General features: G+C 33.8%; 1 protein-coding gene across 1 annotated transcript; it reads left to right on the top strand.

The window, feature by feature from the left end:
- The first annotated feature begins 2,517 nt into the window (after window positions 1–2,517).
- LOC149157124 (benzyl alcohol O-benzoyltransferase-like) lies at window positions 2,518–27,282 on the top strand. The gene is made up of 4 exons (XM_089444995.1): window positions 2,518–2,838; window positions 9,498–9,567; window positions 22,469–22,992; window positions 26,386–27,282. Exons 1-4 carry the CDS (start codon window positions 2,518–2,520, stop codon window positions 27,280–27,282), a joined length of 1,812 nt encoding a protein of 603 aa, XP_089301121.1.
- The last annotated feature ends 268 nt before the right edge of the window (window positions 27,283–27,550 follow it).

Here is a 27,550-nt window from a genome sequence, read left to right as displayed (position 1 = left end):
CGCATTTTCTACTAATTCTCCTTCTTATCTCGTTTTGCACTTGATTTGAAGATGTTGACATTCTCTCATAATTACATTGGATTTCTTGATGGCGCTAGTTGTAGCACTTGAAATTGATCTGCCGCAGCGCGGGTTATCTATTCACCCATTAATGAGCTAGTCTATATTCATGGAATATGTCTCAGTCAAACAAAAAATAACATAGCAGAATATAGCATAGTCATTGAGATATTAGCTGATGCCATCACATTTGGTATCCGACATTTGATCGTTAGGTTAGATTCGTAGCTCATGGTATTAAATTTGTTAAACACACATGGACAGCAAACAATATGAAAGATAAATCAGTGAATTCATTTTTTTTATTAACATAAGATACACATTTATAGTACAATAGGTGACTCTTGGGATTCAGATCCCAAGGTCTCTTGGACTGCTTTTGTCCATTCGAATTCCACACTAACCCTTTAGGATTAGGTGTCCAACATTCCCCCCCTTAATCCGAAGGGTTATGTATGAGTCCAAGAAGAGAGCTGTAATAAAAAATGTGCAAAGAATGCATGGCAGCACTAGGTTGATTGTGCTCTATGAAATGTTGGTATAAAAAAGGGCAGTGGTTTAAGGATGACCACCAACACTGGAACGGTTAGTGCAGTTCCTAGAACTCTTCCAAAACTGGCAAGAAAATGAAGTTTTCTGCTAGAGGAAGTGATCCTATTGTTTCAAAGAGGGAAACCTTCAACCATAAAAGGGAGGTCTCACCCCGCATAAAAGGTAAAACTTCAACCTGAAAAGGGAAGTCTCAACCTGTGATGGTTTAAGGATAACCAACAACTCTGGAATGCTTAATGCAATTCCTGAACTCTTCCAAAACTGGCAAGAAGCTGGTGTCTTCTGCTAGAGGAACAAGTTCTGACATGTGTTTGGAATATCTTCTTGGCTGTTGATGCCCATTGCCAAGAAGCGATCCATCCAAGATGAATCTTTGTTCTTGCAGGACGTTTGTTTTTTAAGCATCTGTGTGAAGAATGGCTGGTTTTATGACAGTGCTCACATGGATGAAGATCAAAACAATGATCTTTCAGATGGCCAACTCGGTCACAGTGTTGGCATTTCACGATCTGTTGTTGTTGTTGTTGTTGTTGTTGTTGCTGTGGAAGAGGGGCAGAGTCTGGAACAGCTGGAGGTGAACTGTCATGAGGAGCAGGTGAACTGTCATAAATGAATCTAGCACTCTGAAACTGAATGGGTTTGGCATAGTCTGGAATATGAAAGGACAAGTCCTTGTCATATCCAAGACCAGTTCTGTGCTTGTTGTGGACAAGCTGTTCCCAAGGTCTGATGATGGGCTTGGGAAGTGCAGACTGAACCTCTGCATCTGCATGTAAATTTGCTGCTTTATCTGAATGAACTGTAACATTATTGACTTGCTGTTTATGGGAGTCTGCTTCATTGTTCTGAACAGAAACAGGTTCAGAATGATGACTCCACTGCTGTAATTCTTCCTGCTGCAGTTGTGATTCAAGCTGCAAAAACTCTATCTTTTCTTGTGCATATTGTAGACATGTTTGAATGTCTGAAAGAGAGGCTTTGTTAATTTTAACTGTGCTGTTAGCAGTGGACATGATTAGAGTTCTCAATAATTCTAATATTCTTTCAAGCTTAGCCATTTCTTAAAAATCCTCCAAATCCCACAGAAAAATGTAAGCTGCTAAATATCTTGAAACTATGAAAATTATACAAATATCACCGAGCCCAAATCCTTTAATATTTTGAAAAAAATCCTACGACTGCTGCAAAAAACTATCAGCTGCTAAATACCTTCAATCCACGATCAATGTGCATCATCACTGTTAAATACCTTCTAGATGCAAGCGGTAGGCATAAAAAATTTGTTATGGCCAACCAGCCAACTAAGTGGACACCTTCCTCTCTATTGGTCCTTAAATTTGATCTCTGTTCATCTTGCTTTGGAACTCAAAAATTAACATTATTTGAGATAAATTTCTCATTATTTGGGATTGATATCAGGAAAGTATAGTATGGATTTGGCTACAGACGTTTTCATTCCAGAGGATTATGTCAAAAGCCGCTACAGGAGGACGGACGGTAGAACTGAATCACCTTACAGTAATGAACACAAGTCTCAGAGCCCTGCTCATCACATCAATCTCAGTGGGGACTTTGCCTCAAACTTATCTTCGGCTAGATGCACTAGTACTATTTATGATTGCGCAAGCAGAGGAGGATCATGGAGTCTGGAAATCATTATTCTGAATTGTCTCACACCATAAAATTGATTTCATAAACATTTCAATGCAGCACGATTCACGATTTTGAGTGCAGAGGCAGAGTTCAATCACAATTTAATGACCGGCATGCAAATTACAGAGGCTTCATTATTTAAATGCACAGAATGTAGCCGGACCAATGGTTTTCATGGGTTTGACCCACGACCCTTTAAAAATTCTATTCTATAATGATAAATGCACCAGAAACGAACCCACAGAACAGTCGATGGATCTAGAGCTCACAGGGCGAATTGAGTTTAGGAAAATTGGTGCTGGCTTGGAAAACCTCGGCAATACCTGTTTTCTAAATTCGGTTCTACAATGTCTCACTTACACAGAGCCTTTGGCTGCTTATTTACAGAGCGGTCGGCATAAGAAAATTTGCCGTGCATCTGGATTCTGTGCAATGTGTGCAATACAAAACCATGTCATGAATGCTTTGGCTTCAAGTGGCAAGATTTTGGCACCTTCTCATCTGGTGAAGAACTTGCGTTGCATATCTCGTAATTTCCGCATTTCAAGACAGGAAGATGCTCATGAATATATGGTAAATTTGATGGAGTCCAATTTTATCTGGCCAGGCAAGCTTATGCAAAGCGCCAAAATTCAACTGCTTCCGCACCTTACAGAAATACACAAAATACCAGCGCATACATCTTTGACGAATCCACCATGCTTCAGTTTAAACACACATGGACAGGGATGAACGCACCACCAGATACAATATGCAAAGCTCACGATGTTTAACAAAGTTCTTTAATGCACATACCAGATGCTCACCGCACAGCGGGTTTAACGGACAGGGATGAACGCACCACCAGATACAATATGCAAAGCTCAATGTTCAGCACATCGAACAGGCTTTCACCGCACCATACACATATAATTTGCCGGAGAGTAGCGTACACCAGAGAGAAGCATCAAATGGATCATACGCAGAGAGCAGAGAAAGCTTTGTCCAAACAACTTTTCCAAAATCCATTGCTAAAGAACCTTCAACAATAGCTCCAACTATGGTATTCCGCTCTGAATTGAGATCTTAAACGAAAATTCTAACTTCGAACTTCGAATTTAGAAAGTTCCTTCCAATCCCTGTAAATTCAGAACAGATTCAAACTTTGGTTCCATTTCGTCTCCGACTATAGAAAACTCTACTGCTCTAAATATTTCGACTTTTCAACTTCCATTGAAGTAGCGATGACAAAGCAAAATATATGTCGCCAGAACCTCTACTACTATTTTGTAACCTCAGAAGGCAATGCAGCTAAAGATCTCGTTGTTCTCTGGCTGAACGGCGGTCCGGGTTGCTCGAGTTTTGATGGCTTTGTTCAAACATAGAGAAAATAGGGACAGAAAATATCGCAGAGAATTTGCAGAGATGGCCATCATGTGCATAATGGTCTCCGTCTCCGATAACATTAATACGCCCTCGCCACAAGCGCAGATCGAGGTACTTCAAAAGAACATGCAAAATTTACATGATACCGCTTTCACCTCGGGTATATGGCCAGTTTTCACCTCGACTGCTTTGGACAGATTCATTTGACCACATAAATCCTCTTCGTGACTTGCCAGTCTAGACCCGGGCTGCTTTGAACAGTGGGCAAGTTTCCTCATACCCAGAAATGTAAATTCGCCAGAAATAAATCAATATGCAGTAAAGATCTGCTCCAACATCAATGCCGAACCGCTTTGACAAATTCCCGTCACTAGCTGTTCTCAATTGAAACACCACAAACAGTGTTTTTCTTCCCGTCTCGACAAAGGGGTGGAATAGAAAAGGAACTACCCGCTGTCTCCATTGCGCGTATGAACCGTGGACTAGAGGCAAGCAGGCGGAACTCTCGAAGGTTACAGAGGAAAGAAACGCTCTCGGGAAAATGCCAAGTGAACTCTAGAGTGGGAAGAGGGGAAGGTTAGGTATCTTCAAACCGCGCGTTTTAATGATACCAATCGATTGCTAGCTGGAGCTGGAGAGTCATCGACCTAATCTCGGATTTCAAGATTTGGAGGGCCAGGCGTTGATTCTTTCTGCGCCAGGCAGAGGCAGAGCAGCGCAGGACAGACAGGACAGAGGGGCGCAGGACAGAGCAGCACAGTTACTGGGATTTCATGATTGACAAGGGATCATTTACTGCGATTTACAACGATTTCGCTGAGAGAGAGGAGTGTTCGTTCATAAGAATAGGTCTGCACAGTACAGAGGAATGGCAGAAGCGTTTTATGTAGAAAGGCCACAAAACAAAACAACAAGTATGAGCTGACAAGGGCAGAGCGCAGGAAAGAATATGTCAGGCCCAGAGCGCAGGAAAGAATATGGCGCAGAATGAGGAATAAAACGCTCAATAAGGTGGCAATTCTGATCAATTCTAATTAGTAGAAAGACAGAACTGACATGTAGGTAGAGACCACAAAACAAGTGGCTCAAAAATGAGCAGGGCCAGAATTCGCCCGCTCTGATACCATGTTAAACACACATGGACAGCAAACAATATGAAAGATAAATCAGTGAATTCATTTTTTTATTAACATAAGATACACATTTATAGTACAATAGGTGACTCTTGGGATTCAGATCCTAAGGTCTCTTGGACTGTTTTTGTCCATTCGAATTCCACACTAACCCTTTAGGATTAGGTGTCCAACAAAATTTAAATGGTGTCTATACAGTAAGGAATCCAACAATGTTAAGAGTGTTTTAACGAGTCCATATTTTGGAAAGGCAATTTGATTATATCGATTATCAACACATTCTGAGATATTTAAACACATTGATAGATGCATTGGTGAATCATGTGTTAAATAGACATTTTCAAATTTTGTAAATTAAAAACAATATTCATTCATACATTGATCAAGGTAAACAACATGAAAAAGTAGTATTTTTTCATTAAAATAGAGTTTATATCAAAGTGTGTCTACAAAATATGTCATCTGAGGCCATAAGGCCTCATGGCCTTTTATTTTCTGAATATTTTGACACCAAAAATCAAAATGTGGTCCTAGAAACTAGAACATCTAAGCATGATGATACTCATGATAACAAATGAAAACACGAGCAACTCGATGCAACAAATGTCTAAGTGCCCTGGGAACCCCAACTACATGTCTCTGATAAGCGTGAGGAATGTCATCTGTCCCAGTCTCTGGGATATTCAAAGTCAACCTCTCAAGGTTGTGTTCCATCTTTGTCAATATATATTCCACCTCTGGGTTAGCTACCACAACTACTATAGTCTGCTCACCTCATCTATCAAATCGTCTCAGCCATGTTGGTTAGTTTGGGCCCACATCTGCACATGCATTTAATATAATTAGCCTTTGAAGACAAAAACACATAAAAATTTAAAAATTTGGAAATATGTCAAAATGAGAAATTCTCACCTAGATCACCTCACCGAGTTTCAACTAGAAGTGGGATATCGAGATCACCTTTGTAATCCAACTTGGCATACGTAAAGTCCTCAATCAGAACAATCTTCTAGCATAACCAATCAAAAAACTTTGCAGAATACGTCACTACTTGTCTATCACCTCCATGACATGCCATCAGTACAAACCACCTCATCATGCATGGATCCATAGGTCCCCCCCTCATTTGCTAGAATCTGTTGTCGCCGGAGAAGAGGAATCCTCTCTAGGGAAAAATAAAAAAGAATGGTGCTGTAACTGAAATTCTTCAGTTTCCCATTCTTACATTTGGTTAATTGTCCCTTCATGTTCACCACCACTACCTTGCACTAGTTGAACACCGTGGATTCCTGACATTCCACAACTGTTTGCATCTGTGCCCATGTGGATAAATGAAGGGCAGCACTACCAGACAACTTGCTAATAGTGAAAGTAATGGTCCTTAGGGGCAAGAACTCGATGGTCTGAATATGAATTCTGCCATCCTTTGGTGGTGCACCCCTGCAAAAGCATAGTAGATACCCATCAATAGTATCTCCTTCTGTCTTCTGTCTGAATAATGAAATGTCGGCTCCTCGATGAGATAGCCCAGTCAAGAAATAGATGTCATCGACGTCAATGGTAATGTAATGATCTGTGATCACAAAACATTGTTCTTGGGAATTCTAGCTTCTTACCATCCATGTCATCAGATCTACCTGAGCTTTCATCCCAGGAATGAGCTAATATTTCAGGAGACCACAAGTTCTTAGAGCCTACATGGTAGCTAGATCTACCAAAGCTACCAAATCATTGGCTTCATGCTCTCTTTCCATCCACTCCATTTTGAACAATCAAATAGCCTGAAATGACCATTTGAAAAGCATTAAAATCATTTTTGAAAGCCATCTCATGTTTTTTGAGGACCAAAACTTGTTTAAAAATAAATCCTCGCCGCCTGCGCTTTACAGATAGGGTGCAACTGCATGTATTTTTCCAGAAAAATTCCGTGAAGGCTGCGATTTTCCGCACGGAAAATTTTACCTGCCTGCATAGGCCCGACATAAAGGAACCAACGTATGGAAAAGGGCACATTTTTAAACATAGTTTACCCCCCAAAAAAAACTGGAAGCTTAAAATGGAATTTTAAACAGATGAAAAGCTAAGTTAAGGAGAGATCTTCTACTTGGAAGAAGTGGTGCGCAATTTTTTTTATTTTTATTTTTGTATATTTAAAACGTTTTGAGAGGGGAAATGATATTTTCATGTAGTTATAATGATTTATTGAGTTTGAATGTGTAGGATAGGTTACAAAGTGGAGATGAATCATTTTTACTATTTAGTAGACTTTTATCACTTTTCATGCTCTTAAAAAATTACGAAATGAGAAAATCATGGAGTCCTCTTTTAAGCCCTTTTCAGAATTTCAAAACGAAAATATTGCTGACTACTTGCTTGTTCGAACTCCTAAAAGTAAATGAAAAACCATCCATTCAGTATAAGTTTACCCCTTTTACGAACTAATTTAGGACTATTTACGGAAAAGGTATAAGTTGACCAAACATGGTCAATATAGTTCTCTCTTGTATTATTTTATCCTTATTCAAACCTAAGAGACTAAAACTTATGAAAAAGAACCTGATGGAGTCTACTTCTGTTTTTCTTTTGACTCTCTAAAATTGAAAAATGTTGAGCTTTACTTTCTCTGGGCTCGTTAAAATTTTACGGTAAAAGAACTGAATGATTTTCCTTTTTGTGTCCTTTTCAAAGTCTTTAAAAGAAAATGACATCGAGTTACTCCTTTACTAGACTCGTAAAAAATAAACAGTATAGGACCCATTAAACATAACAGGATTGAACCATTCCTTCTTAGGGTTCATTAAAAATTCTTCGATGGACTCATCTGAAGGATGAGCTTATAGTCCAAGCATATGTTATCCTCAAGATTTTAAAAAATAAAGAGGTAGTTGCCAATAATGGTGGGGGGAAATTGGGAAAAGGTGTCCATTTTACATTACCATTTCTAAAGGTAGCATGTTGCTCTTGAACACGACACTCCATCACACTCATGTTCGGGTTGGGGAATCCATTTGTCTTACAATTAATCGAACCTCATTTGAAATTCTTCATGGTTTTTGGTATTATCGTCAAGTCAAACGCTGCCAAGTCAATTGTCATGTCATTGTGTGTTCAAAGAGAAGTTCAACCTCAGTTCAAAATCCCTTTGCAAATTCTAGCCTTCAATTGCGTCAGCCATCCTTGAGTAAGTCCTTGCAAACTATTTTCAAAACTTGACATTGTGTTTTATGTTGTAGGATATCCTACGATGGGTCACTTCCTATTGAATTCGGCTCATTATCTAGGAAGTTGATCTATAAACCTTTAGTACCTTGAGACCTGCATGCCTTAATGACATGTTTCTCGCTTTCAACAAAAGGTTCTCATCATTTATCTTTGATCGAATGATTTTATGAGTGTTTGACTTTAGACTACCTATTTGCACTTCATAGATTGTACTGGAAGTACCTTAAGAACCATTGTAATTATTAGTGGTTTCTCTCATGCTTGTTAACAGTTCACATCATTGACTGATAATCAAGTGGTTTTTCCCATGTTTAACTTCAAAACATTCACTCGCATGGTTAGATTCGTACTGTGAATCGAGAGATGGAGGTCAAGACCTTGGATCTAGTTTCATCAATCCAGGTTGCGAGGAGATTGTATATTCATAATTTTGTAGACCTATTTATGACATATGGCCACGTACATGTTGTGTCTACTATCTATATGATTTTGTTTTTTCCTTTCTTGTTCATTGAGTTCTCTTTACTTTGAGTATGGGAATGCCTACCTCAAAGATGATTTTTGATACATATTTGCATTATAATTCTTGAATGTTTCCTGTAGGTTTCCAACCATTGCCTCTGATCTGATCCTTGGAATGATAAAGCAGTTCAATATTTCAAAATTATTTTACAGACTTCGCACTTTAGGAGGAAATCTGTTACATGTCAGTTTGTCGCCATGAGACTTGATCAATTTATGGGTCTTTTTACTATCTGTGAACATGTTTGAACCAACTCCCTTTGAAGTCAAACAACCCAAAATATCTCGAAGTAGATGAGAAATTTGGGGATAATAGCTTTCACACCTTGTTAAGTTCCACCTGCGATGATTTTTTTAGAATTTCCCGCGCATTCGATAGAATTAACTCTGAGAACAACGCAGAGCTGCGGTCTGTCTGCCACCATAAATCTGTGCAAGTGAATTCAAGAAAGTAAAAATAAAAAGTACATTCTAGAAACATAGTTGGTCAAACATTTCCCAAATAAAAGCTTCCAGGTGATGACTACTCGAACTATAAACCTTGGAAGATGCATCTTAATCCATTTTCTCATGGAAACATAATCCCTCAATTTAGGGGTCTCATCCTCTTCTTTTGGATCTGAAACTCCTTCCTCTTAGTCTATAAAATGACCAGAGGGTAGAGAGGTTGAGGAGGGAGAACTAAGAGAAGATAAACTTATGTTGTTAGTTTGAGATTGGAAAGCTTGTCATCTAAGGAGGATATTGAAGGCATTTGGGAGAGACCTCATAACATTAAGGCGAAGGTTGTAAGGCTCCTCTCAATATTTGATTAATACAAATGAACACTTTCTTCCATTGATTTGTATTATTGGAATGATGAATGGTTTATAATTGTTTATAATATTCATTAAGGCAAATTTAATTCCTAATTTCCTTAATCATTAGGTTAAGTTGTTTGGATTATTATATTGCATGTGCTTTTGATCATTTTATGGTCAATTTTTGCAGGTCTTATCAAGCATTGAGGAGCTGCATCGAATCCCAACAAGGGATAGTAATCGAGAATATCGTGAAATAGGTAAGAGGCTCATCCATTATCTTTAATTATTATAATTCAAACAAGTTCAACTTAGGGAAAGGGTCAGTTCAATTGTCTTGCTTATTTCTAGTTTCCATCAAGGATCCAGGGAGATCTCTCTTCTTTGGAAGATGGATTTGTCCGATGTAACACTATGCAATTCTGAATACATCCTTGAAGTTAAAATATCTAGATCACTCCTCTTCTCATAGTGTGTTTTATTTGTCTTGTTATATCTACTACGAGTTTTCCTTTCATTGGCATTGGTTGAGGTATTCATATCACTTTCCCATATACAAAATTTTCCCCTATAATCTTTATCTGGAACATAAATATACGACTCTGGAAGAACCCAAAGAAAACCAGGAATTCCCTTGCATTTTTTAGATAATTCCTCTAAGATATTGGCTTGAAACGTAGTGTAGGTTGTTGTAGGAAATGCATATATCCCTTTCTGCCTTTCTAATGCATCAATTGAAGGCACATTTTTCTCCTCGTTAATCTTTCCTCAGACGTTGACATGTTAATTATAGTATAGTTGTGCCTCATCTTTCCTTTTTTTTTTTTTTTTTAAATGCTTTCTACTTTGGCTGGGAAGTGTTTCGCTATCCAATCCTTCAATTTCCTCCCCACATGGCAACAATGTTCTTGCTACTTCCAATTCTATTGTGTAGAGCCATGTCTCATCCACAATGATTTCATAGAGGATTTTATTCTGTTTTGTAACTTCTCCATTTGTCCTCATCTACTCTTTGAAAGTTTGACATGCTTATGCACTCTTCCGATATAAGATTGATTTTAGAAAAGTAGGAATTTTAGAGCAACCAACATTTGTATCCATTGTATTATATTTGTTTCTATATGTTGCAGTAAATACATTATACTCATTTTCTTTGTCATATTGTGCAAACTTGACCAATTTTTGCTAGTTGAATATTCTATGATCAATTTGTTTTCTTAGATGCTGCCCCCCATATTTTAACATAGCTTTGAGACAATAGTAATTTTTCATCTTCATCTTCCAATTCATCATCTTCAGCTAGGCTTACCATCAATAGATACTAACTTTTTATTTCATCAATACAAATTTCTCCTTTGATGATTTATTTGATGATAAATAACTTGGAAATATGAGTGTTATTTGATGGTGAGGAATCAAGTATCTCATATTGATCATTATCTCTATAATTATGGCCTACTCTCGCGCTGAGAAACTTCACATTTCATAATTGTTTCTCTACCACTGATTAGTTTCTTTAATGCTTCCTTGAGTAGCTCCCCTAGAGACAAAGCTAGGTCACTAGTTGTTCTTTATTATTCCTATTCCACACTTTAGTAGGATGCTTTCTATTTTTTGCAATTATTTTCTATCCAATGAATGGTCTGATTTGATTAGCATTCATAATATTTTTAGAGTTCTTTAGGGTATTTTCTAATTTGTAGTGTTTGTCTTTGTGTCCAAGATTGCTACATAAATAACACCTTCTTTGACTAAGATATGACAGAAATGGTGTGTGTACTCTTGTGCTCTTTTTTGCATACAATTTACATTCAATGGATCTATGTCCAAATTCATTGCATAAATAATAGTAACATGGAAGTGTTTTGTGTACCCAGTGTATGGTTGTCCTTTTTTTTGCTTGCTTGAGGAGGACTTCTTGTTTGCTGCATCTTCTGCTTATTAAACTTTCTTTTCTTTCTCTTACATTATGTTGCTATATGACTAGGTTTAAGGCAAGGAAAACATTTTATGTCTTCCAAGGGAGCAAAGAATCTCCTTTGAGATCTTCCAAATTTTTTCAACTCATCTCTAGTAGGAAATTTACCTGTAACAACCCTGGTTAAAAATTCATGTAAAAAAATATAATACCACAGTGATGGGACACATATTCCAAGTTGAATGGTGGGGAAAACATATTAGTGGGTGTTCATTCGATTTATTATGGAAAAGGAAATTGGAAAAGGCAATGGAAAAGGCTTTGGAAAGGCATGAGGCATTAATTGGAATTTTATTTATGAAAATGATGGAAATTAGGAGAAAAGGAAGGTGAAAGGTCACAAGTTTCACGTGAGGAGGAAAGTGAATGAAAATAATGGAAAATGAAGAAAACAAATGCCTTATTAATAAAATGGATTCTGAGGATCAGTTGGAAAGGTTTGGTTAGTGTAAGATTGGTTAGTTCAATTTTGGAGCTCTCTCATAATTCTCTCTCTCTCATTCTCTTGGATACCTAGAGTTTTCTTGGAGCAGTCTTGGAGGGGGTGAAATACTTGGATTCCTAGAGAAAGAAGGCAAAGGAAGAGCAGGAAAGAGCAAGAGGACATTGAGATCAACAACTCTCGCAATATTTTCTTGTAGGTGCTGAGTTGAATGTATGTTTTCCTCACTAGTTTTTTCATGCATGACATATGCATGTGGATTTTTGGTCATGATTTTTCACTGACATGGAGGATTGTTGGATTGACAGTGGATTGCCTTACCTTGCCATTTCCTGGATAGTCATGGATATTATTGGTTTATTTCCTTGTTTTGTTTTGGTTGGTTCTCATGTTTCCTTAGCTTGGGTTGAGTTATTAGTTCCTGGAATCCTTTGTTGGAAAAACACTCTGGAAGCCCTATAACAGCTTCAGTTGAGTTACTATTACTAGAAGCCTTGGTTGGAAGAACACTATGGAATCCCTTGGTGGGTTGAGTTACTAGTCCTAGGAGCCTTGGTTGGACAAACGCTATGGAAACCTAGCGGCAGATGTGGGTTGAGTTACTAGTATTTGAAGCCTTGGTTGGAACAAACTGTATGGAACCCTGGAAGGCTTGAATAGAGACCAAATTGATGATGTTTTTGTGATGTCCGACTGTGAAGTGGAATGTAATGAATAAAATATATATAAATAATGTAAAATAATATAAATGATAATAGGCACAAATAATTATTAGTTATTAGTAATTAATGTCTAAATGAGACATGACTCTTCATGAAGAGACACTTGCTTGATATATAAGCAAGCTTCTCATTCTCATTGTAAATCATTCTTATTCTTATTCACATATTTAATATAATATTTATATCCCTAATGGATAATTTGATATTCCAAGTCTTTTTGAGTAATTAATCTTAAGAAGGAACTTTGTTCACTTCATTTGGTATCAGAGCAGTTCAGTCCTCTAGGTTGTTTAACCGGTGCACAAAGCTTGTTCTCTGATCCAAGTCTTTGGCTATCAACTCTTTGTCAAATTTATTGTTGCTGCAGTTCAAGCGTTTCGCTAAATATTTGGGGTTTCTCCGTCTCGCTACCAGGCCTTTGGCTATATATATATATATATATATATATATATATATATATATATATATATATATATATATATATATATATATATATAAAACAAAAATAATAATAAAGATTATATAAAAAAAAGTCATAAAAAAAGAGATTAAAAAAATATAGAAAAAAAATCAAATTCAAAAAAAAGAAAAAATAATAATAAAATAAGTGCATAATAAAGATAAGAGGGAATCTTTCCAAGTATATTTAAAACTGTTTATGTGGAGAAGCCGGTGGTTTTAAAAACAACCCATGGTAATTGCCCATGGTATTTAAAAAAAAAAAAAATACGTTTTACTTTTTATGTGGAGAACATTTTAACAGAGGTTTTAAAAACAACCCATGGTAATAGCCCATGGTATTTTAACATCGTGACCGTGTCATATGAAAAGATGTGACCTTTATATTTATTAAGTGGGGTGACATTAAAAATTTATCAAGAAGTAATTAAGTATATAAAAAAACGGACCAATTTATTATTAAAAAAAAGAAGTGAAACTATTATTATTATAAGATAATAAAGTTATTTTGAAAATGGGTCTTAATATAAAGAAATACATACATATATAGAGGGCAACAATATAAAGGAGTACTTTTTAAATAAAAGGGTATTCAAGTTTTAACAATCCACATTAAAGGAGAATATTTGAAGCCTTGGTTGGAAAAACACTCTAGAAGCCCTTTGTGGGTTGAGTTACTAGTATTGGAAGCCTTGGTTGGACAAACACTCTGGAAGCCCGACGATAGTTGTGGGTTGAGTTACTAGTCTCAAAAGTCTTGGTTGGAACAAATGCTTTAGAGCCCTGGAAGGCTTGGATAGAGACCAATTTGATGATGGTTTTGTGATGCCTGATTGTGAGGTGAAACCAATGTTTGATGGGTTGAGGTGGATGGCCTCTGGAAGCTTTGAATGTTTTTCGATTGATGAGTTCTTTGAGATCCCACTTTCATGCTTGGAATATGGCACGTGCGTTAATGGATGAAGAGAGATTTAGGTCAACCATTCTATGGTTGGGTGGAATGTGGAAGTAACATCTCGGGTTTGGATTTTGGCATCATCAATATGAGGTTATTTATCCTTGTATTTCTATGAGTATTATACTGGTTTATGATGATGACGACGATGATGATGATGATGGTTAACGTCCGCTGAGACCAAATAATGGTCTATCGGACCTAAAGAAACATAGACCTAATGGTATATGTGGATTATATAGTTGTTGTTTCCCTAGTATTTCTGTTGTTATTATGTTGGTTATGAATGTGTATTATGATAGTGTCTATGTATGCCTTCCATCATGTTTTTACTTGTATATGAGTGAACATTATATATATGGCCTAATGGATGAAACTACAACTAATGTGATAAGGAAACAATGCTTCATAGTGAACCTTAGATAAGTATGAGATCCTTATGCTCAGATATGTTATTTACACCTATAGATTACATGTTCATGATATGTTTGATGAAATTTCTATCATGGTTAGTAGGGGTCCAATCAAGGTCTTATTCAAGTAATTTCATCAGTACTATTATTTCCATGTTATCTTACTATTATGAAAGTGTCATTCAATTCTAGGTAGTGACATAGGCTCTGGCCCTGAAAATGTGGCTTAAATCCTGGGGACGCTCACATAGAACTGAGAAAAATAGTCCTTGGACACTGGCTTGCAGGCCTGTGAGAGAGTCCAAAGGTCCCTAGATGTTGGCATGCCCATAGCATGAGAGTGTCTAGAGGTCAAGTGGTCCAAAATGTCAGTGGGACCCAATGGTTGGTTGGCATATAGGTTGGGTTGGTTCCTAAGGGTCCTAATGTTGATATTGAATGTATGGTGTGTTTTCGTCAGTTCCACTTCCTTAATGTGACTTAGGAGGTCAAATCATATCATGGGGGCCTATCATTGCATGTTAACGCTGGCTGGTATGTTGCTTGGGTAGATGGGGAAGAGGGTGTGACATGACCTTTTTGTAAGAATAATTTTTTCCATCTCATTTTTTGGCTTTTAATGTTCTTGTTTTTTTTGTTTTATTATTTACTAATCACGTTGCTTGTCCCTTCTCCTACTTCAGTGATGCTTCATTATCTTCTATGGTTTCCTTTCCAGAATTTCTCATGGAAACAACCTCCTCTTGAATTTGTTTATATAATCTATTCTTTTCATCTAACTCATTTCTAGTTAAATAAATCTCAACCTCTAATATTTCACATTGTACCTCTTTCTCCTTAAGCTGATTGTTCATCACCTCTTCTATTATCCATGCTTCTCTAGGTTTTGTCCTTAGACTACTGATTTGCTTCTTATATTCATGCTCTCTTTCACCATATATATGCACCAATTTCTTAAAATATTTGTTTTCATTCTCCAATCTTTCTATTTTAGTCAAGGTTATGTCAATCTTGGCTTGTTCTTCAATTTTATTTTCTTCATGGCAATAAGGTCCATTCACACTAGCAAAGACCTCATTTGACTGAACCCTTTCTTTTCGATGTGGATTTTTCTTCTTCCTCTTTCTCTTCTCTTTTTTTGTACTACTGCTACTGGTCTCGCCTTCATGAATAAGTTGCAATCTATCCCATATTTATTTTGTATATGTTAAATATATTACTGTATCAAGATCCTTATTATGAATATTGTTAAACATCAAACATTTTTCCTTAAAAATCTATAAAATTTCTTGTGCAGAGGGGGAATATTTACAATAGCCATCACATACTAGTTTCCATACACCGGGTCCATCAGCTATCAATTCAAATTTTACCTTATCTCTCCATTCATGAAAATTTGTTGCACTCAACACATGTACACTTTGATAGTCCATGACTCAAGTAGACCTACGTTCAAGTTGTTAGGCTTATACAGAAGGAACCGACTCTGATACCAATTAATTAAAACTTGACTAAACTAAGAAGGGGGTGAATTAGTTTATTCCATTCATGGACATTAAAATTCTCTTCTTTAATCTAATTGAAACATTAAATGAGAAATTTAAAAAATAATGACCAACATATTGAATATGTGAAGAAAAAGTAATAAGAAAACTAAAACATTACATTAACACATAATAACAACACATATTGACACCAAATATAAGTGGAAACCCATAAAGGGATAAAACCACGATTTCTATATTGTTGTGACGAAAAGGAAATCTCCTACTCCCTTATTACATATGATTTTCTATAGATTCCAACCTATAGGAGGCTGCTACCTAAATTTTCTGCAAGCTGCAACATGCAAGGAAACTCCAACTCCCATATGTCTTCTGTATGCTACAACCCACATGAAGCTCCTACCTCAACCAACTCCAACTGGATATTTATCATGCCACAACTTGAAAGGAGACTACAATCCCATGAAGTAAATAAGAAATAACAATGTGCTAGTTTACCTGGTCATAAATTCTGCATATCTCCATCTTCATTTTTGCCTCTTCTTCCCTTCAAATCTGCTTCACATAAGCTTCATATGCACCATGTAACTAATGCATAACACCTCAATCAACTCTCACACATTCTCCATGTCTCTTAATACTCGTACTCAAAACTTTGCTCCCAACTTTGCACAAATTTATAAATGAACATTGATGGTTGTTCATGTTCCACTCACACGAATATGAAATGAAAAAAATTGTCTCTTTGCATTCCAAAGGTGTCCCTTCAATTCCAAAACTGCTTAAACTCTTGAATATTAAAATACATAAAATGAATTTCATCATATCCAAATGTCATGCATTCATATTCTTCATGTCAATAAAATAAATAAATAGCATGCAATAATACAATCTTGCATTCATATTCAAATAGCCCTACATCACAATATTTCTCGATGTCTTTGCCTTTGCCTTGCATCTTGCATTTCCTTGCATCATGTATTTGTCTTGAATTTGCTATCATGGAGTCTTGCCTTCACTTTGCATCGTAACTTCAACAACGCAACAAATTCTTCAACATAGCAATCTCTACAACATTCTTTCCTGCACATATTTTCCTTTTCCATAGCCTTGCATTACAATAATGCCCAATCTCTGCTCCTTTTTTTCAACTGTCAATAAGCAACATATCTATGTCAAGATCACCTTGTTACACACATATGGTGACCACACTACTTGCTACTCCTTTACCTTTGTCGCACTTTTGCCACACTTTTGTTGCTCCTTTGCCTTTGCGGAACTTTTGCTGCTCCTTTACATTTGCTGCACTTTTGTCGCTCCTTTACCTTTGCTGCACTTTTTATTTTCTGCTACTTCATCCCTTGTTGTTCTCCTTGCATCGTTGTACTGCTCCTTGCCTTACTGCTACTTTGTTGGTCTTGTGTTCCTTTGCCATCAATGACAATAATGCCATCATGTAATTTTCCAAAGACAAATAACATCACTAGACAACACTTTATTCATGGGATGTGACACCTTCCCTGATCATTATTAGCAGCATTTATTCACATCGAGGTTGATGCCTAAGAATCCATGCTTAATAATTGCAAGGATAAAATAACATTTATTATTTAATTAAATTTATAGGAATTGCAAAAAATATAATAAAATAATTAAAATATTGTTGATATTTAAAATAAGTTAAATACAATAATAAATAATAAATTATTATAATAAAAATAAAATTATGTTGGAATCACGATTACCGTTACACTAAAACCCGTAGATTGCTAGTAAATGAATGCATCACTAGAGTTAACACATCCATGAGAGGCGGTTATGCACATGTTGTGAAACACATGGGGAGTGCTAGTTTATCTAATGTCCAACAATCTCCCCCTCAGCGTGAGCTTAGTGTGATTCAAACTTGAGACCTTACGCTATAATACCACTTGTTGGAATCACGATTTCCATTACACCAAAACCTGTAGATTGTTAGTAAACAAACGCATCACCATAGTTAATGGATCCATGAGGGACGATTAAGCACATGTCGTGAAACACACGAGGAGCACTGGTTTATCCAATGTCCAACAAATTATTATTATTATAAAAATATATAATTAAATAATCAAAATAATTTGGATATATTTATATATAAATATTTAACATATAGACATAAAATTGATAATAATATGTCTTTCTATGGCTTGCAATTTAAAGACAAATAATTATAGTGGAATAATATAAGGTTTTTTTGTTTGCTAAGGAATGTGAGTTTTGAGATGATTGACACGTCTAACATGTGGCTCAAGTAACTACAACCTAGGGGCATCTAAGCCGTCAAAATCACCGAGGGATCACACTCCACTTGGGCGACACCAACCCTTAACATGGTTAGATTTTTTCCCATGGAGTTTTGAACCAGTAACCTTCACATCACAGAGTTCCTTAAGAGAATACTTTGTTATCGTGTTCTCTACACCCGTTAGCCGAATTATATAAGTTTTTAGATCGGCATTTCAAAATAAAAGTGTGAAATTTCCTAACTATGTAATTGTTAATACGAAAATGTTTTCATAATAAATGATGTAAAAGTAGGTTATCTTTACTTTCGTCTTTTTATGGGGAGATGCTGTCACATGAAGTTACATTTAAAAATATTAAAATAATATTTAGATTAACAAATTTAAAAAAGTAACTTTTAAAGTTGGAAATAAATAAAATACTTCAATTTTCATCTCAATTTTACGTAAACTTTAAAATACATAGAGATAAAGTTATTGAAAGTAAAAATAATGAAAAAAAATTCAATGTGAATTATATATATACGTACACACACATAATCATCTTAATTTTACATTAGCTTTAAAGTTGATAGAAATAAAGTAACTGAAAGTAAAAATAATTAAAAAATTCAATATAAATTATAAGTAAAATATTTTAGTCAATTGAATTTAGTTTGGGTGGTTGGGCAAAATAGTTGTTATCCTTCCCACCCACGTTCATGTCTTGTAAATTGACATACTGATTTTCACTTTAAAAAGGGTTCACATCTCAACAAACCAAAACTTTCTTCAAACTTTTCACTTTAAAAAAGCTATATTAGTTTTAAAAAATCTAAATAATAAAGTGAATAATATCTATACATTTAACATAAAATGTCTTGAAATGTTAAAGGAAAAAGGTACATAAGTTTTTTAAATCAATATAAATTAAAAAAATTCAATATAAATTATAAGTAAAATATTTAAGTCAATTGAATTTAGTTTGGGTGGTTGGGCAAAATAGTTATTATCCTTCCCACCCAAGTTCATGTCTTGTAAATTGACATACTGATTTTCACTTTAAAAAGGGTTCACATCTCACCAAACCAAACCTTTCTTCAAACTCTTCACTTTAAAAAAGCTATATTAGTTTTTAAAAATCTAAATAATTAAGTGAGTAATATCTATACATTTAACATAGAATGTCTTGAAATGTTAAAGGAAAAAGGTACATAATTTTTTTAAATCAATATAAATTTAATGTTTAATATTTTTTTTAAATATAATATTTCAATATCCCCTAGTGTAACAAGACTGCATTTTGAAAATCATGAAAATTCCGGTAATATTTTGATAAATTTGGTAGATTGTCAGAATTTTTGTAAATCTAGGGTGAAGTTGTTAAATTTCAAGATTTTGAGTACCCCAAAGGTTTTTGACGGTGTTGAATCCGTTTGCTACCTTCAAAAACATAATTTAAACAATGCTTCTGCAAGATTGGTTGACTTTTTTTTTTTCCATTCAAAAATGGTCGTCTGACAAGTCCTCCGCCTCAATAGACTTGTCCTTTCAATACTGATAAAACTAAATTTAGATCAATATTGATAGATTGGATATTCTAACAATTTTATATAATATTTTAGATGTGTAATTTTACCCAAGTCAATAAACTTTTTAAATCAATATAAATTTGATGTTTAATATTTTGTTAAAATATAATATTTCAATAGTTGTAAAAATAAATTTGGATAAATTTTGATGGGTTGAATATTCTAACCATTGTATATAATAATTTAGATGTGCACAAGTCAATGATATATTTTTTAAAAATTGTAATCCTATGAAATAGGAAATATATAATAAGATCATACCATGATAATTTTGTATATCTATGTCGAAAATCATGCTAGTACAGTTTTGCACATGTAAATGACAAAAAAAAATTGTTCCTAAAAATGTTGCATGATGCAATCCTTATTTCTTTATACCATTATTTTATCGGTGATGTGCAATCCGTATTTCTTTATACAATTATTTTATAGGTGATGTCATGGTTACTTAGATGTAGGCGTAATTCTTTCTACAATTATTTTATAGGTGATGTCATGGTTCCTTAGATGTAGGCGTCTAACTAAATTTATTTAAGGTTGACTTATTGTATTTGTCTTGTATTCTAATTAGGTTAGAGTGGTTATTATATTTGTCCTGTATTCTAATTATGTTAGAGTGGTTTTATTAGTTATGATTATTTTAAAAATAATTATTAAATTGAATATTTTGAAAATTAAAATTAATTTTTGAAATTTGAATTTTTATTTTCTTATTAATTTATATTAATGAAATTTTATTTATAAATAAAATTTGTCATAAATAAAATTTATTTTAAAAATAAATAAAAAAAATTATATGCTACCAAGTATCATAATAATATATACATCAAATTTCAATATATATGTAAAATGATATACATCAAATTTTAATAATTATGAAAATAATTTACAAAGTTTACTTTATTTTCTGAAAAAATTTAATAATCACATTTTTATTTTATAAAAATTTCATTTCTACCTCAAACTCATGTTTTACTTTTAATTAATGTGTAAGTTTTGAAAATAATTTACAAAGATTACTCAAGTAAAAATTTTAATAATCACATTTTTATTTTATGAAAATTTCATTTTAGTAAGTGTGTGAAACTCAAGTTTGACTTGTAATTAATGAGTAACTTTTGAAAACAATTTACAAAGTTTAATCAAGTTTTTGAATTTTTTTAATAATCATATTTCTATTTTATGATTTTTTGGTTATATATCTATCTATCTATATATATATATTTGAAATCACTTATATATATAATATTGATATATAAGAAAAACATCTAAAATTCTTATGTCACTACTTAAATAAAATATTCGTAAATTATAATGACAAATCTTTAACAAAATCTCTTTTAAGTCTTACTACTAAGACTCAAATACTATTGCAACAATTACAAAAAAATCTAACAAACACATTTATCATATTCTATCACTTCCTAGATCAATATAGACATATTGTTTGAAATGCAATCTAAGTTCTTCCTCTAAACTCTTGAGTCTCTTCTTACATTAATACAACCTTCATAAATTTATTTCTCATTGGAATTGACATTATAGTCTCAATTTTACATTGATTGCCTATCTAATTTATTAATAAGTTAGACTCTCCCAATACTTATAAATATTTTCTATTATTTTTTTATAAAAATATAAAATGCCTAAAACTTAACTATTCATTTATTAACAACATATTTCAAAAAAATATAATGTATTGATAAGAAAAAATAATGTCCCCTCCATTATAAATCTTTATAACTATTTGGTATGCCCCTAAGTCAACATGGTTTTTATGGGCAAGTGTAGGAGTCATATAAGACCTTGAAATATCAAGTTGTCAAATAATGCAAGATAAATATTTATAGGCATTTGTAGGTGCATTAGTTATTTAAGAATATAGAGAGCAAACAAAAGCCAATTGATGCCATTTGTTGTGGAAATTTTTGTTATAAATGATCTTAATGCAAGTAAACAATTTTGAATCTTAAAGTTGTGAATAAAAATCTCCCTACTTAAAAACTTTAACCATTCTATTTGTTTTAATATTCCGAAGTAGAAACCTAAATTCAAAAGTTGAAGAAGATCTAAACTATTATAATGTCGCTTACAAAATGGAACCTTGCAAATCACAAGTTTTAATAATTAAATATTTTTAAGATCTTTATTCATGGGAATGAGGTAAATGTTTATCTTAAATAGAATTATATTTAATTTTATTAGCGATGTCATGATTTTCTAAATGTGTTAAAGTTGAAGTGTGTTTAAAATGACTATTTTAATTTTCTCTATTTATATTATTTATATTTATTTATTTAAAGATAAATAATATTTGAAAAATAAATAATCATTTTTTTCTTAAATCAAATGTATATACCTACATCTTTATTCTAAGATACTTTTTTTTTTTTTTTAATATTCATTACTTAAAAAAAGTCAAATAAATTTTAAATTTTAAAATAAAATATCTAACTTTATTTTAATAACAAAAATTAAAATAAAAACATCTCCATATGAACTCAAAACTCCCATGATAGTAAAGTTCATGCTATTCACTATAATAATATTTTTTAAGTGCAATAATGTACATCTTCGCATCATTCTCACAAAAGATTCTCATATCAATTTTGGTATATTTAAAAATAAAACTTCTGATTATCATCTTCACATCATTCTCACAAAAGATTCTCATATCAATTTTGGTATATTTAAAAATAAAACCTAATTACTTTGATTCTCCTTGCCAACTTCTATAAATTTGACATCCTTTGCACAGTTTTTTTTGTATTCTAGAAATCTTATCGCCTAAGTTTGTTGGCAGTGTCTAGTGTGTTGTGTTTACATGGCAGTTCTGGAATTTGGATTGGGCTGGAAGCAGCCAGTGGCTCCTCCTGGTCGTTCTCGTGTACTAATCTTCCCGAAAGTTAGTGCTCTCTGCAACTTCAAAGTCACCAAAAAGCCACCTCTCCTCGTTACCCCTAACCGCTCTACTCCAAGCCATCCTCTGTATCTTACCAACATCGACAATCAATTGGGATTAAGAGTTCATATGAATACACTTTTGTTTTATGGATCACCCTGCGGCTCCTCCTCCATGAAGAATCAAGAGGACCCAGTCCATATTATTGAAGAGGCTCTAGCCAAGCTTCTGGTGCATTATTATCCCTTCGCGGGAAGAGTAAGAGATGCAGATGATAAAGGGAATCTCATAATGGACTGCAACAGTAAAGGGGTTCTTCTCGTAGAAGCCGATGCTGATATTTCCTTGGAAGAGTTTGGAGTTCTCTCTCCTCCTCTCCCTCGTGCTCTTGACTTTATTAATTACGTTCCACTATCCAAGCCCATCACAGAGTCTCCACTTCTTCTGTTTCAGGTCGGTAATTGTGATTTTAGATTCGTTGGAAGAGAGTTGAATTGTCCATGTCTAATTATTTGGAGTTCTTATTTCATTTTTAGTGAAATGGTATTGGTTAAAAATTATTTTTAAATATACATATATATATTGAGTATAAATTTAAGTACAGAATTGATATATCAAATTATAGTTCTGTAAAAAAATATTCAATTTAACTCCCAAAAAAAAATATAAAATATATTATTTTAATTAAAATTTTATGTGTTTTATTTTAAGAGGTTATAGGTTCAAAAACTAGAGGGTGGTAGAGTATGTATGTCTTCTTAGATTTAGCAGTTAAATCGCTGCGTGGAGGTAGGCCTCTTGTCCCATAAGCAAGGGGGAAAAGAAATGCAGCTTGAGTGGACCTAATGGTTAAGAGTATGTGTTTCTTCCCAAGAGGCCCCATGTTTAAAACCAGAGGGGTAGATTATGTATGCCTTAGTAGACTTAGCAGTGAAATGGCTACTGCTAAGTGGGTCCCTTGTCCCACAAACAAAGAGGTTTCATACACTAATTTAATTGGTGTCTAACTTAGTCATGACCTTAAAATTGGATAATAATAATAATAATAACAACAATAACAATATTATATATATATATATATATATATATTCAACATATTTTCACTATTATAAATTTAAGATAATTTAAATTTTAGACAATTAATAAATAAATAATTTTATTATTTTAAATTAAAATTTTTTATTTAAAATTTAATATACTAAAATTAAATAAAATATTTTTAAATTCAAATGCCCTTAGTTAATATTTTTTTAATTTAAATGCCTTTCATGTCAACTAAAATAGTAAAAGAAATTTATAATCAAATTTTTTATTAATAAATAAACTATAAATTATTATAATATTTGAATTTTTTTATTGAAAAGTAAATAAAATTTACTGTTAAATAACTTTTCCCTTAGTTGGAAATTAAATAATTTTAAAAGAATTAAAACGGTGAAAATAAAATTCTATTATAAAAAAATTTCAATAAATTTTATTAAAAACAACTTAATTAATATAAATTTTTATGTAAAATATATAGTTAGAAATTCAGGTTACTATTATCAATGCTTTCCAAATCTCAAATTTAAGATTCTAAGATTCTACACAAATAAATCTCACACATAGTTATGAATTCATTTAATCTTAGTCCAATTATTATAAGTTTTGGAGTTGGAGTTTTTGGTGGTTTTTTTTTTTTCCATCAAATTTTATTTAAAATTGATTTATGTTTTTTTAATTTTAGTTTAATTATTATAAATTTTGGAATTAGAGTTTTTGGTAGTTTAATATGATTGATTGATGATGATGATGGTGGTTAATGTCCACTGAGACCAAACTTTGGTCTATCAGACCTAAAGAAACGAATTATTTAGTTTGATTTAAGATTTTATTCCTATGCTCAAAAAGCTGGAGAGAAGCCTCCCCAACTCACTCTAATTTTGACAACATAAAAGGCTAGGAAGGTCAGTATTGCAACAAAGATTTTTAAACTTAAATCTAATGTGGTTGTACGCGGGGCACTCAAAGAGGAAGTGATTTTCATCATCGATGTTCATATTCTCACAAAGATGGCAGAACCTTTCCATCCATGGTGTTTTAGAAACTATTCACTATGGAGCTCTTGAGAGTTCATTCTAATCTTGGCTATATTAATTTTCTTCTTTGAGCTAGTTAAAACAAAGAGATACTTTTGATCTTCTAGGGTTGGGTTGATGACCTCTTTATAATATCTTAATTTTCTTTTAGCTGCTAAATCTTTCTCACACCACATTTTTCTTTGAACTTAGGAATAACAATATTTTTAATGTTATTAAGGTTTTTCAATGCAACATTCTCGTCAATCTCCCAATGGTTTAACCAGGCCATGGTGTCTTTATACCAACCTCGTTTGAGCCTTAGGTGGTTTTGGCTAGAATTTAAAGCTAGCTTAGGAAGTCTATGGTCTCTTATGTTATTGAGTTTGTGCTTGTACAACAAAAGCCTAGTCATACCTAGGCTCTTGATAGGGGAAAGACCCACTTCTATAAGGATAATAGGATAGGGTGTGTTGCTTTTAATTTTGAGGTTATATGTTATAAAATGCTTCTGGATTTGCTCAAGATTCTCTAAAGATGCTACAACCCCAAACCTCACATCCATATAAGATAACCAGAGTGACTAAAGTTTCAAAGAGGAACTTCTTTCTATCCCACATTAAGAGGTTTGTGGTTTTACAATTATTTTCAAGACCAAAATAATCTTTCCATCCCCCATTAATCATTTTCTCAATGCTATTAGGTACTTGTAGGAAGACACTTCCTCCAAGTTACTCTTGTCATACATAAAATTAGGGTAAGTGTCCTTCTTGGATTTGATAATCATAACTTATCAGTGTTAACAATCATATCCATGGTATAACAGAAATCCTTAAGAAGTATAAGTTGCTTATCAAGATCAGATGGGCACCTTGCAACAAGGATGATGACATTTAGATTATGAAGAGTTCACAACTTAAACTTATAATTCCAATAAATCTCTACAAAATTCTAGTAAAATTAAATAAAAAAATGGACAGAAAAACTTCCAAAACTTATAATAGATAGACTACCTGTTGGAAGTAATGCTTCCATGTGTTGTTGTGAATTGTCATTGTGAGTCCCTAGGTGTCATTCTAGAAGTAGTTATCTCCCTATGTGTGTGTGAGTTGTCCATGAGTTTTTCAGATAGTTGTGAAGTCAGTGATCTTATTCTTACATGTGTAACTACCTTATGTGATCAATAAGAAACTAGTGTGATTTGTGTTGTGTATGAATCTTTCTCTGCTCATCTGTAGAATTTTTCTAATACTACTACTTTTTAAAATTGATTTTTGATTGCATATATGAATTCACACTTTGAAAAACTGCTGACATATTCATATTGTGAAGAATTTAGACCTAAACTTGTAATTCCAACAAATCCCTACTAAATTTTAGAAAAATTAAATAAAAAAATATGACAAAAAAAACTTCTAATACTTGAAAAAATAGCACACTGTTAATCACTTGAATCGTCCTATCGCATTATTATATTGAATCTCAGAGTTGAATAATACTCTGAGTTTGAGTTGGATAGATTGGGTCGGTTACTTACTATTTCAGAATGTAATCGAATTAATCAGTTTGAGCTGTATTACTTGGTGTAACTTCCAATACTTATAAAAAATAGCAATTACATGTTAGGACTGTTAATCACTTGAATCGTCCTATCGCATTATTATATTGAATCTCAGAGTTGAATAATACTCTGAGTTTGAGTTGTATAGATTGGCTCGGTTACTTACTATTTCAGAATGTAATCGAATTAATCAGTTTGGGATGTATTACTTGGTGTTTTTACCCTCAGGTAACGCGTTTAAAATGTGGAGGCTTCATATTAGGTGTGAGTTTCAATCACACTGTGACCGACGGTGTTGGAATGACCCAATTTCTGAAGGCTTTGGGTGAAATAGCAAGAGGTGCAGCGAGCCCAACGGTTCCTCCAGTTTGGAACAGAGAAATCCTTAGACCGAGGGAGAAGCCAATGGCGAATTATCCCGGGGTCCGTGAATATTATGATTCTAGAAGAAAGCATGTAGAATCAATGCTGCAAGTGCCTGCAGTACCACAGGAAATGGAATCAAAATCATTTTATTTTGGTTCGAAGGAAATTGCAGCTTTAAGAGGACAGGCTGTAGGGGTGAAGCATCCCACCCCATTCGACCTAATATCGGCCTGTTTGTGGCGATACAGAGAAAAGGCTCTCAATATCCCTGGCGACCAAATTTCCACCATTATGTTTCCCTACGATGCCCGTCCTCTATTTCGGCCACGTCTTCCAAGGGGTTACTATGGAAATGTGATAGTTCCCGCTTACGGTATGACTAAATCCAGGGATCTCACTCACGAACCATTGTCCTTCGCTGTGAAATTGATTAACGAAGGAAAACGCAGGGTGAAGGAAGAATACGTGCGATCTTTCATCGATTTAGCGGAGCTGAATGGATGTCCACACGGTAAATCGTACGGTGTTTATGGCATTTCGGACGTTTCCAAGATTATGGTGGATGTCAAAGAAGTGGATTTTGGATGGGGAAAGGCAGCGTATGCTTCTCCGGTTTATCCGGGAGCGCTAAACGTTCCATATCTAATAAGGCCTTCCGTGAATGCCGGGAAAGGATTTCTTGTTCCTGTTTCTTTGCCATCTACTGCTATGCAAGTATTTGAGCAAGAAATAAATAATGCAACCAATGCGTGCGCGTGACTGCAGCCTCAGTGATGGTTTGAACGTGGCGTGGAGACTGATCAAAGGCTTCTTAATGTTCGTGATCGACATTAAATCAAATTAGCTGTGTAGGGTTGAATGCGTTCATGATCGAGATTGAATCAGATAAGTTGTGTTAGGGTTTAATGAAACGATTCATTCTATAAGTCAGGTGATTTAAGTACTGGGTTAGCACAGTAGTTTCTTTATTCTCCAAAGTAATTTTGCCACAGCCATATAAACCAAATGGCCAATCAATCTTCATAAC

The sequence above is a fragment of the Pinus tabuliformis genome, chromosome 9 (assembly GCF_031772625.1).
Source record: "Pinus tabuliformis cultivar Carrire ecotype Pingquan chromosome 9, CPIR1, whole genome shotgun sequence".
Lineage (NCBI taxonomy): Eukaryota > Viridiplantae > Streptophyta > Pinopsida > Pinales > Pinaceae > Pinus > Pinus tabuliformis.
Note: the sequence above shows the minus strand (reverse complement) of the source record. Positions and strands in the feature narration are given on the sequence as shown.

Coding starts and splice junctions, on each gene's coding strand:
- LOC149157124 (XM_089444995.1), top strand. CDS start 2,518: ATGGATCTAGAGCTCACAGGGCGAATTGAGTTTAGGAAAATTGGTGCT. Junction 2,839..9,497: donor AAGATGCTCATGAATATATG/GTAAATTTGATG, acceptor CAATTTTTGCAG/GTCTTATCAAGCATTGAGGA. Junction 22,993..26,385: donor CTCCACTTCTTCTGTTTCAG/GTCGGTAATTGT, acceptor TTTTACCCTCAG/GTAACGCGTTTAAAATGTGG.